The sequence below is a fragment of the Coregonus clupeaformis genome, chromosome 9 (genome assembly GCF_020615455.1).
Source record: "Coregonus clupeaformis isolate EN_2021a chromosome 9, ASM2061545v1, whole genome shotgun sequence".
Classification (NCBI taxonomy): domain Eukaryota; kingdom Metazoa; phylum Chordata; class Actinopteri; order Salmoniformes; family Salmonidae; genus Coregonus; species Coregonus clupeaformis.
The window spans coordinates 41,803,016-41,815,598 of NC_059200.1; the positions used below are offsets into that span (position 1 = coordinate 41,803,016).

Below are 12,583 nucleotides of genomic sequence, written 5' to 3' on the forward strand. Positions count from 1 at the left end.
AGTTGTCAGCCTGGCTTTAAACAACAACTATCTGATAGAAGCTATACTTGCCAGCATAGGAACCTGTGAAATGCTTTCAACTTGCCACTTTCTAAATCATGTAACTTGTTTTGCGTAGTTTCACTCTGTCCCAAAACTGAAGCCTCTTTAAGCAGTAAACTAATTTGGTAAAAGTAAAGCTTGTACCAAATCAGTTTTCTGCTTAAAGAGGCTTCAAACAGTGCTGCTTTTCCAAGAAAGAAGTCCATAAAAGCAGTAAAGGACAAAGGGTTGGATATTAAATCAGTTAGAGCTTAAAAATAGACTTCTTTGTGACCTGCGTTCTCCAGTTACGTGGGCAGTGTGTTTAGCTTGGGAGGAAGTGTCCCCTATATGATATAGGAAAATAAGCAGGAGTATTATTATGGCTGTGACGTTGTGCTGGTGGTTTAATGATATTATTCGCTCTCACCTTGCTGGCCTTCAGAATGTTAATCTGTTCCTCGTAGACAGTGTCTCTGTTCTTCTCCAGGAACCCGTCACACTGGTACTCAACCTGCCAGGGACAGAGGTACAGTACCAGTCAAAGGTTTGGACACACCTACTCATTCAAGGGTTTTTCTATATTTTTACTATTTTCTACAATGTAGAATAATAGTGAAGACATCAAAACTATGAAAAAACACATATGGAATCTTATAGTAACCAAAAAAGTGTTAAACAAATCAAAATATATTTTATATTTGAGATTCTTCAAATAGCCACCCTTTGCCTTGATGACAGCTTTGCACACTCTTGGCATTCTCTCAACCAGCTTCACCTGGAATGCGTTTCCAACAGTCTTGAAGGAGTTCCCACATATGCTGAGCACTTGTTGGCTGCATTTCCTTCACTCTGCGGTCCAACTCATCCCAAACCATCTCAGTTGGGTTGAGGTCGGGTGATTGTGGAGGCCAGGTCATCTGATGCAGCACTCCATCACTCTCCTTCTTGGTCAAATAGCCCTTACACAGCCTGGTGTGTTGGGTCATTGTTCTGTTGAAAAACAAATTATAGACCCACTAAGCGCAAACCAGATGGGATGGCGTATCGCTGCAGAATGCTGTGGTAGCCATGCTGGTTAAGTGTGCCTTGAATTCTAAATAAATCACAGACAGTGTCACCAGCAAAGCACCCCCACGCCTCCTTCTCCATGCTTCACGGTGGGAACCACACATGCGGAGATCATCCGTTCACTTACTCTGCATCTCACAAAGACACATTGGTTGGAACCAAGAATCTCAAATTTGGACTCATAGACCAAAGGACAGATTTCCACCAGTCTAATGTCGATTGCTCGTGTTTCTTGGCCCAAGCAAGTCTCTTCTTATTATTGGTCTCCTTTAGTAGTGGTTTCTTTGCAGCAATTCGACCATGAAGGCCTGACTCACGCAGTCTCTTCTGAACAGTTGATGTTGAGCTATGTCTGTGACTTAAACACTGTGAAGCATTTATTTGGGCTGCAATTTCTGAGGCTGGTAATTCTAATTAACTTCTCCTCTGCAGCAGAGGTAACTCTGGGTCTTCCTTTCCTGTGGCAGTCCTCATGAGAGCCAGTTTCATCATAGCTCTATGGTTTTTGCGACTGCACTTGAAGAACGTTAAAGGTTCTTGAAATGTTCTGCATTGACTGACCTTCACTGTCGTTTCTCTTTGCTTATTTGAGCTGTTCTTGCCATAATATGAACTTGATCTTTCACCAAATAGGCCTATCTTCTGTATACCCCCCCTACCTTGTCACAACACAACTGATCGGCTCAAACGCATTAAGAAGGAAAGAAATTCCACAAATTAACTTTTAACAAGGCACACCTGTTAATTGAAATGCATTCCAGGTGACTACCTCATGAAGCTGATTGAGAGAATGCCAAGAGTTTGCAAAGCTGTCATCACGCAAAGGGTGGCTACTTTGAAGAATCTCAAATAGAAAATATATTTTGATTTGTTTAACACTGTTTTGGTTACTACATGATTCCATGTGTTATTTCATAGTTTTGATGTCTTCACTATTATTCTACAATGTAGAAAATAGTAAAAATAAAGAAAAACCCTGGAATGAGTAGGTGTGTCCAAACTTTTGACTGGTCATGTAGATGTAATGGACTGCACTTATAGAAATATACAGTACATCTAAATACACTGACAACTAAATAAGCAAACATTTAATCAACTACGGTAATTACAGTTCCTTCAGAAAGTATTCATACCCTTGACTTATTCCACATTTTGTTGCGTTACAGCCTCAATTCAAAATGGATTACATTTATTTTTTCTTCACCCATCTACACGCAATACCCCATAATGACAATGTAAAAACATGTTTTTAGAAATGTTTGCAAATGTATTAATAATTAAATACAGAAATATCTAATTCATAGAAGTATTCACACCCCTGAGTCAATACATGTTAGAATAACCCTTGGCAGAGATTACAGCTCTGAGTCTTTCTGGGTAAGTCTCTAAGAGTTTTGAACACCTGGATTGTACAATATTTGCACATTATTATTAAAAAAATTCTTCAAGCTCTGTCAAGTTGGTTGTTGATAATTGCTGGACAGCCACTTTCAAGTCTTGCCATAGATTTTCAAGCCGATTTAAGTCAAAACTATAACTAGGCCACTCAGGAACATAAAATGTCGTCTTGGTAAGCAACTCCAGTGTATATTTGGCCTTGTGTTTTAGGTTATTATCCTGCAGAAAGGTGAATTTGTCTCTCAGTGTCTGATGAAAAGCAGACTGAACCAGGTTTTCCTCTAGGATTTTGCCTGTGCTTAGCTCTATTCTGCTTATTTTTATCCCCAAAAACTCCCTAGTCCTTGCCGATAACAAGCATACCCATAACATGATGCAGCCACCACCATACTTGAAAATATGAAGCGTGGTACTCAGTGATGTGTTGTGTTGGATTTGCCCCAAACATATTCAGGACATAAAAATGCATTTCTTTGCCACATTTTTTGCAGTTTTACTTTAGTGCCTTATTGCAAACAGGATGCATGTTTTGGTGTACTGATACACCATCCGAAGTGTAATTAATAACTTCACCATGCTCAAAGGGATATTCAATGTCTGCTTTTGAATTTTATACCCATCTACCAATAGGTGCTCTTCTTGGCGAGGCATTGGAAAACACTATTATTGCACACAGAGTGAGTCCATGCAACTTATTATGTGACTTGTGAAGCACATTTTTACTCCTGAACTTATTTACAGTGGAGGAAAAAAGTATTTAGTCAGCCACCAATTGTGCAAGTTCTCCCACTTAAAAAGATGAGAGAGGCCTGTAATTTTCATCATAGGTACACGTCTACACGTCTACTCACACCAACACTCTACTCACACCAACACTATACTCACACCAACACTATACTCACACCAACACTCTACTCACACCAACACTATACTCACACCAACACTCTACTCACACCAACACCCAACTCACACCAACACTATACTCACACCAACACTCTACTCACACCAACACTATACTCACACCAACACCCAACTCACACCAACACCCAACTCACACCAACACCCAACTCACACCAACACTCTACTCACACCAACACTCTACTCACACCAACACTCTACTCACACCAACACTCTACTCACACCAACACTATACTCACACCAACACTCTACTCACACCAACACTCTACTCACACCAACACTCTACTCACACCAACACTCTACTCACACCAACACTATACTCACACCAACACTCTACTCACACCAACACTCTACTCACACCAACACTCTACTCACACCAACACTATACTCACACCAACACCCAACTCACACCAACACCCAACTCACACCAACACTCTACTCACACCAACACTCTACTCACACCAACACTCTACTCACACCAACACTCTACTCTCACCAACACTATACTCACACCAACACCCAACTCACACCAACACTCTACTCACACCAACACTCTACTCACACCAACACTCTACTCACACCAACACTATACTCACACCAACACTCTACCCACACCAACACTCTACTCACACCAACACTATACTCACACCAACACCCAACTCACACCAACACCCAACTCACACCAACACTATACTCACACCAACACTCTACTCACACCAACACTCTACTCACACCAACACTCTACTCACACCAACACTGTACTCACACCAACACCTCTACTCACACCAACACTCTACTCACACCAACACCCAACTCACACCAACACTATACTCACACCAACACTATACTCACACCAACACCCAACTCACACCAACACTATACTCACACCAACACTATACTCACACCAACACTATACTCACACCAACACTCTACTCACACCAACACTATACTCACACCAACACCCAACTCACACCAACACCCAACTCACACCAACACTCTACTCACACCAACACTCTACTCACACCAACACTCTACTCACACCAACACTATACTCACACCAACACCCAACTCACACCAACACTATACTCACACCAACACTCTACTCACACCAACACTATACCACACCAACACCCAACTCACACCAACACCCAACTCACACCAACACTCTACTCACACCAACACTCTACTCACACCAACACTCTACCTCACACCAACACTATACTCACACCAACACCCAACTCACACCAACACTCTACTCACACCAACACTATACTCACACCAACACCCAACTCACACCAACACTCTCACTCACACCAACACTCTACTCACACCAACACTCTCTCACACCAACACTCTACTCCCACCAACACTCTACTCACACCAACACCTCTACTCACACCAACACTCACTCACACCAACACTCTACTCACACCAACACTATACTCACACCAACACCCAACTCACACCAAAACTATACTCATACTAATCTCATTCTCAGACAATTCCGCCCAAATGCGTAAAGAGTCTGGTGGACCAACGCGTCAAACTTGGCGCTTTTGTAGCCAATAGGCATTGGCTTAATTGACTAATTTACCACCCAATCATCTCCCACAAAACCTTCCCCCTAACCCTCCCCCCATACGCTAGCACACTACAAGCACAGAGCCACGCCGCAGTCCTGTGATTTGCTAAAATTAAATGATGACAAATACTTTACTCAGTAGGTCACTCCCATAGAATTCTATGGTCACTCCCAGTAAGACCAACTGTTGAGTGGTTGATATCCCAGGCTTATAAGCGGTAGGGACGAGGTTACACTAACACACAGCGCCTCTCTGATGAGTTTAGTCATCATGGGCTATTCACATTTATTATTTTCAGGCAAAGCCCCTGCAATGAGGGAGATTCATGTCATGTCCTTTAAAAGTCCTTTGAATAGCACAACTTGTAGATTGTCCGAATTATTCAGCCAGGTATATTGAAGCAGTTTGGTTTAAATACGTTACCTTGCTTAAAGGGTCAATCTGCATTTGAAACAATAAACTGTCACCCCGCCACTGATTTGGTAAATAACTAAGGGATGGGGCTGAGAAAATGTAATCACTCTCAAATTCATAGGAAGAGCTATTGATGGAAGGACTGACCATCCATGAGATTCAATGTTCTAGTTTTAACCATGTTTTGAGGCTATAGAGTGTTTACAATTGCGTTGTTTACAAACAAAGGGTTCTGATGGGGTACGACAGTTGGACTAACCTCATGAGGCATGTAGAAGTTATACTCTTCAAGAATCAATGGGTATATATCATGAATTTAAATGTCAAGAAATTGATGTAGCAATCGCAGATTGACCCTTTGAGGCCTGTAACAATTATTTTTTCTCTCAAACGAAATTTCAACCATCAACCTTGGGGTCATCAAATGTTCACCTAACTGAAGAGCCATACGTACAGGTGCTTTTCATGTGATACATTTTGTCTCTACGCTGGGTCTACCCACCTTATCAGCAAAGTGAATGACAATGAAAGATGTGTTGGACATCCGTGGTTTCTGGAAATGGACGCTGATTGAAAGGCGATCGTACAGCTTCTGGCACCAGTTCTGATCTGTCCCTTTTGGCACCTGTAGCAGCAGTAGGTGGAGGGAAAGAAGGAAAGAGGAGAGAGATTATATACAACCATGGAGAAAACCAAAACGTTCTACCCACGTTACCTGTGCTCAGAATACTAAGTATTTGAGGTTGTTCCAAATTATTGTCATTAACTTCAAAGGGATGCGGGATGAGACAGGATGAGTGAAATAAATAAGTAATCTGTTTTGTTCCAAAGGCCTTAACTCAGATAAAGATCTGGATGCAGGCAGGTGAAACAGACGCAGGCCACGCTGTGTACATACAGTGGGGGAAAAAAGTATTTAGTCAGCCACCAATTGTGCAAGTTCTCCCACTTAAAAAGATGAGAGAGGCCTGTAATTTTCATCATAGGTCAACTATGACAGACAAAATGAGAAAAAATATTCCAGAAAATCACATTGTAGGATTTTTAATGAATTTATTTGCAAATTATGGTGGAAAATAAGTATTTGGTCAATAACAAAAGTTTCTCAATACTTTGTTATATACCCTTTGTTGGCAATGACACAGGTCAAACGCTTTTCTGTAAGTCTTCACAAGGTTTCCACACACTGTTGCTGGTATTTTGGCCCATTCCTCCATGCAGATCTCCTCTAGAGCTGATGTTTTGGGGCTGTCGCTGGGCAACACGGACTTTCAACTCCCTCCAAAGATTTTCTATGGGGTTGAGATCTGGAGACTGGCTAGGCCACTCCAGGACCTTGAAATGCTTCTACGAAGCCACTCCTTCGTTGCCCGGGCGGTGTGTTTGGGATCATTGTCATGCTGAAAGACCCAGCCACGTTTCATCTTCAATGCCCTTGCTGATGGAAGGAGGTTTTCACTCAGAATCTCACGATACATGGCCCCATTCATTCTTTTCTTTACACGGATCAGTCGTCCTGGTCCCTTTGCAGAAAAACAGCCCCAAAGCATGATGTTTCCATCCCCATGCTTCACAGTAGGTATGGTGTTCTTTGGATGCAACTCAGCATTCTTTGTCCTCCAAACATGACGAAGTTGAGTTTTTACCAAAAGTTATATTTTGGTTTCATCTGACCATATGACATTCTCCCAATCCTCTTCTGGATCATCCAAATGCACTCTAGCAAACTTCAGACGGGCCTGGACATGTACTGGCTTAAGCAGGGGACACGTCTGGCACTGCAGGATTTGAGTCCCTGGCGGCGTAGTGTTTACTGATGGTAGGCTTTGTTACTTTGGTCCCAGCTCTCTGCAGGTCATTCACTAGGTCCCCCCGTGTGGTTCTGGGATTTTTGCTCACCGTTCTTGTGATCATTTTGACCCCACGGGGTGAGATCTTGCGTGGAGCCCCAGATCGAGGGAGATTATCAGTGGTCTTGTATGTCTTCCATTTCCCTAATAATTGCTCCCACAGTTGATTTCTTCAAACCAAGCTGCTTACCTATTGCAGATTCAGTCTTCCCCAGCCTGGTGCAGGTCTACAATTTTGTTTCTGGTGTCCTTTGACAGCTCTTTGGTCTTGGCCATAGTGGAGTTTGGAGTGTGACTGTTTGAGGTTGTGGACAGGTGTCTTTTATACTGACAACAAGTTCAAACAGGTGCCATTAATACAGGTAACGAGTGGAGGACAGAGGAACCTCTTAAAGAAGAAGTTACAGGTCTGTGAGAGCCAGAATACTTATTTTCCAACATAATTTGCAAATAAATTCATTAAAAAATCCTACAATGTGATTTTCTGGATTTTTTTCCTCAATTTGTCTGTCATAGTTGACGTGTACCTATGATGAAAATTACAGGCTTCTCTCATCTTTTTAAGTGGGAGAACTTGCACAATTGGTGGCTGACTAAATACTTTTTTTCCCCACTGTATGAAAGCAGGATACTTATCGTGATAATTACAATACTAATTGTAATTATTTTGCACTATAGCCTATTTTATTGCCTTACCTCCATAACTTGCTAAATTTGCACACTGTATATTATATGTATTTCTGTTGTATTTTTGACTTTGTTTTGTTTTACCCCATATGTAACTCTGTGTTGTTGTTTTTTATCGCACTGCTTTGCTTTATCTTGGCCAGGTCGCAGTTGTAAATGAGAACTTGTTCTCAACTGGTTTACCTGGTTAAATAAAGGTGAAATAAAAAAAATAAAAAAAAAGGAGGAGTCCCATTAACTGAGACAAGAGGTTTATAAATGCTGGGATCAGCAGTACGCTCTGCTCTGCTCCGCTCCCCCCAGCCCTGAACACTAAAGACTGTTCAACACCTGAGACTGCTCAAGTGCATCCAGCACTATAAGTCCTCCTATGGCCAATCGTCCCTATAAACTTGCCCACTAATGAGTTACGAACTATGTACTCTGGAGCTCTGGACTAAGACATGATATGTAAGACAGGGTGCTCCACCTTGCACTCCTCATCCAGCAGGTCCAGGATGCCCAGCTTGGCCTCTATGAGGTCGATACAAGGCTGGTTGTCATAGAAGTCGATGAGCGTCCAGGGGATCTGCTCTTTCATGTACTCCTCCTGCTCCAGCTTGAACACATGCTGAGGACACAGAGAGACAGCCACACAGTGAGCTACAGCACAGCAGGTTATCAGTTAGACTAAGTAATGAATTATTTCACTTGAATAAATACATGTTGAGTCATGAGGTTAACAGCGACAAGTTGTCACGTCTCCTCTACAGAACCTTGGAAACTAAGGTAAAGGTAGCTAGATTACAATCTAGTCTCAAACTCACCTGGTTGAACTGCTGCTGAAGTTTCTCATTGGCGTAGTTGATGCAGAACTGCTCAAAGCTGTTTATCTCAAAGGTCTCAAATCTGTTCAGATGAAAATAAAACATTAAAGTGTTTAGTGAGTCAGAAGTCTCTGGTCTCGTCATCCTGTTGTAAACACACAGTGATTCTAAATCACGGGCCTAGAGGAAAACTGCACCAAACAATCATCACTCATTTAAGGTTACAGTTGTCAATAAAACCCAGGACTTCAGGACTGAGATGTTGATTGATCCCACTGATGTAGGTAGGTGAAAAATATGTCGATGTGCCCTTGAGCAAGGCACTTAACCCTAACTGCTCCTGTAAGTCTCTCTGTATAAAAGTGTCTGCTAAATTACTAAAATGTAAACGTAAATGTATGCCTGACGTGATAGCTGAAAATACAATGCTGAATAGACAGACAGAGGCCATGGAAAACTGGTCTTCAGAGTCACTGCTCGTGCAAAGCATGTAAAAGTAACCAGGCTGCTGTGTCTGCTGAATGTCTTATTTGGGGAGAGGTTTCCACTGTAGCTCAGTATCTCTCCCCTCCCTGCCCCAGCAGCTAGCCTTATCAATAATATAACCCACAGCAGGGAACCAATTAGGCCTTCAGTCAGACAGGGTCAAGCAGAGGAAGAGCACAGCACCCCCAGTCAATATGGTTCCATACTCTAGTCTACTGTAATGAGAAGATGCACTTAAAACACAGTGGATGGACATATTTAGCTGGAGAGACGCATAGCCCTCACACACACATTCGCGTCGACACAGAGGCACATCTGCAGACTCGAGGGCACACACACACTGAGTAGTTATGAAATCTACTCATCAAATATCAAGCTTCTTCGTACCCTGGTACAAATAACATGGTGTGACAGAACTGCAAGGCAAAATTAAGAATGTGGGATTGGGATGTTGTTCTGTGTGCCTGCTGTCACAGTGTGTTAATTAACTACAAGCCTGGGATTATTTTAACATTCACCATGGCTGAGATTTCACTCCTTAAAGAAGACTTCTGGTGCTGGCTAGAAAATCGGTTCTCACCACACAGTCAAGTTAGTGGGGCGGCAGGTAGCTTAGTGGTTAAGAGCGTTGTGCCAGTAACCGAAAGGTCGCTGGTTCTAATCCCTGAGCCAACTAGGTGAAAAATCTGTCGATGTGCCCTTGAGCAAGGCACTTAACCCTAATTGCTCCTGTAAGTCGCTCTGGATAAGAGCGTCTGCTAAATGACCCCAAAAAAATAAAAAATAACAACAAAAAAAGTTTCTCTCACAATTCAAACCAACCCACTGTTGAGCTTTGTTTTTAGAGGTTTTGGGGAGCACAGGTGGACAGTCTTACCCGTAGATGTCCAGAACACCAATGAAAGAGTGTTGTTTGGAGGAGGTGTGCAGGGACTTGTTCACATACTCCACAATCCAGTCAAACATGTGCGCATAGATGTGTTTGGCGTAGCGTCACGTCGTTAGCCGCCTGTTTGCGGGACATGTTCTTGACATAGGTCTCTGACGTGGTAACCAGCTTCCTGTGACATAGCCAGTGCTCCATCTGCTCCAGCTCCACCCCCAGCAACTGGCAAAAATGTGTCAAGTGAGGGTCGTTCTTCTAAAAACACACACACACACACACACACACACAAATGTAATAAACAAATTAGGTATGAGGTATAGAGAAGATACATGGTGTCACGGAATCAGCCGAGGCTGCCTCTCCTCCTTGCTCGGGCAGGCTTCGGCGTTCGTCGTCCCCGGAGTACTAGCTGCCACCGATCTATGTTTCGGTGGTTGTCTAGTTTGTCCTGATTGTTTTCACCTGTTTCCCATTATGTTATATTGTATTCCCTTTCATAACCCCTCTGTCTCTCATTGGTTATTGTGTGGGATTGTTTTCCGTGAGGTCGGCAGTCTCGGTGTATGGCGTATTTTGTTTCCTCCCTGTTTGGAGGTTTGTTTGTATTTATATTACTGTGCTAGTAAAGTTCGTCTGCCAGTAGCTCGGTGTCCTGCGCTGACTTTCGCTCACCGCATACACGTCACCCTGACAGAATCACACACCATTCATGGAGTCAGCAGGAGCGCAGTGCCAGCTGGCTCAATGGAGGAACGCGTCGAACACCAAGCTGCCATGATCCAGGCTCTCGGCACCGCCATGGAACGGTTGGTGAGCACTATTGGGCGATGGGAAAGAGAGGGTCTGCCTACGCCTTCTCCAACGATACCACCACCATCGGCGATGCCCATCGCTTCACCTCCGGGGTCCAGTGGGATTCGGCTCTCGCTCCCGAGGGCTTATGATGGTACAGCGGCCGGGTGTCAGGGTTTCCTGCTCCAGGTTGAACTCTACCTAGCAACCATCCACCCGGTGCCTCGGGATACGAGCGTGTCCGCCTCATCTCCTGTCTGTCCGGCAAGGCGCTGGAGTGGGCAATGCCGAGTGGGGGGAATAGACGCCGCTACTGTCAACTATGCGGAGTTCACCCGCCGCTTCAGGACAGTATTCGATCATCCACCCGAGGGTAAAGCGGCGGGTGAGCTGTCTATTCCACTTTAGACAGGGGAGGAGGAGCGCACAGGAGTTCGCGCTGGACTTCCGGACGCTGGCTGCCAACGGGATGGAATGAGAGGGCCTCATCGACCACTATAGATGTAGCCTGAGGGAGGACGTCGTCGGGAATTGGCCTGCAGGGACACCAACCTCAGCTTCGACCAACTGGTGGACATGTCCATTCGTCTGGATACCCTGTTGGCTACCCGCGGACGTCCGGATTCAGGGCCGTCATTCCATCCCCCAGCACTTCCGAGCCGACCCTATGGAGCTCGGAGGTGCTGTGCTAGGGACCAGGAGAGAGACCAGAGGGAGGCCGCCCCTGCGCCAACTGTGGCCGCAGAGGACACAAGGCTGGTCGGTGCTGGGGAGGGCCTCCTAGGAATCGAGGCGGTAAGCAGCGCACTGATGAGTCATTCCAGGTGAGTAGGCACCCAACTCACCCAGAGCTCTCTCTGTTGTGCATATGTGTATTAAAGTTGTGTTTCCCGAGGTTTCTCCTCACTCCCAGCATAAGGCGCTAGTAGATTCAGGCGCAGCTGGGAATTTTATCGATCGCCAATTCACCTATAAGTTAGGGATTCCTATTGTACCTGTTGATGCCCTTCCCATCCATGCCCTAGATAGCCGCCCCTTGGGGGTCAGGATTGATTAGGGAAGTCACAGCGCCGCTCAGGATGAAAACGCAGGAGGGCCATGAGGAGATACTAAGTTTGTATTTTATTGATTCTCCTGCGTTTCCGGTGGGAGTTGGGGCTTCCCTGGTTAACATCTCATGACCCCAACATTTCATGGCAACAGAGGGCTCTCAAGGGATGGTCTGATCAGTGTTTCAAGGTGTGTAGGTGTTTCCGAGCAACGACGGTGGAAAGCCCGAACCAAGTTTCCCACCATGCACATTCCACCTGAGTATGCCGATTTGCACTCGCCTTCTGTAAAAGAAGGCGACTCAATTACCACCTCATCGACAGGGGGATTGTGCGATAGACCTCCAAGTAAGCGCTGCGCTAACGCATAGTCATGTGTATCCTCTGTCTCAGGAGGAGACGGTGGCTATGGAGACATACGTCACCGAATCTCTGAGATAGGGATACATACGGCCGTCCACTTCCCCTGCGTCCTCGAGTTTCTTTTGTGAAGAAGAAGGATGGGGTTTACGCCCGTGTATTGATTACCGTGGTCTCAATCAGATCACAATCAAATACAGCTATCCTCTCCCCTCTGATTGCTAGTATGACGGAGTCATTAGCACGGGGCGCGATTCTTCAC

At 44.6% G+C, this 12,583-nt stretch overlaps 1 protein-coding gene across 1 annotated transcript in view; it reads right to left on the reverse strand.

Annotated features, from left to right (window-relative positions):
• LOC121573861 (unconventional myosin-Vb-like) overlaps positions 1-12,583 on the reverse strand; it is an 89,111-nt gene that overhangs the window by 34,732 nt on the left and 41,796 nt on the right. Inside the window, 6 exon segments of the mRNA XM_045222639.1 lie at positions 452-535; positions 5,908-6,030; positions 8,412-8,552; positions 8,749-8,830; positions 10,112-10,225; positions 10,227-10,375. Coding sequence (XP_045078574.1) covers positions 452-535; positions 5,908-6,030; positions 8,412-8,552; positions 8,749-8,830; positions 10,112-10,225; positions 10,227-10,375 — 693 coding nt within the window.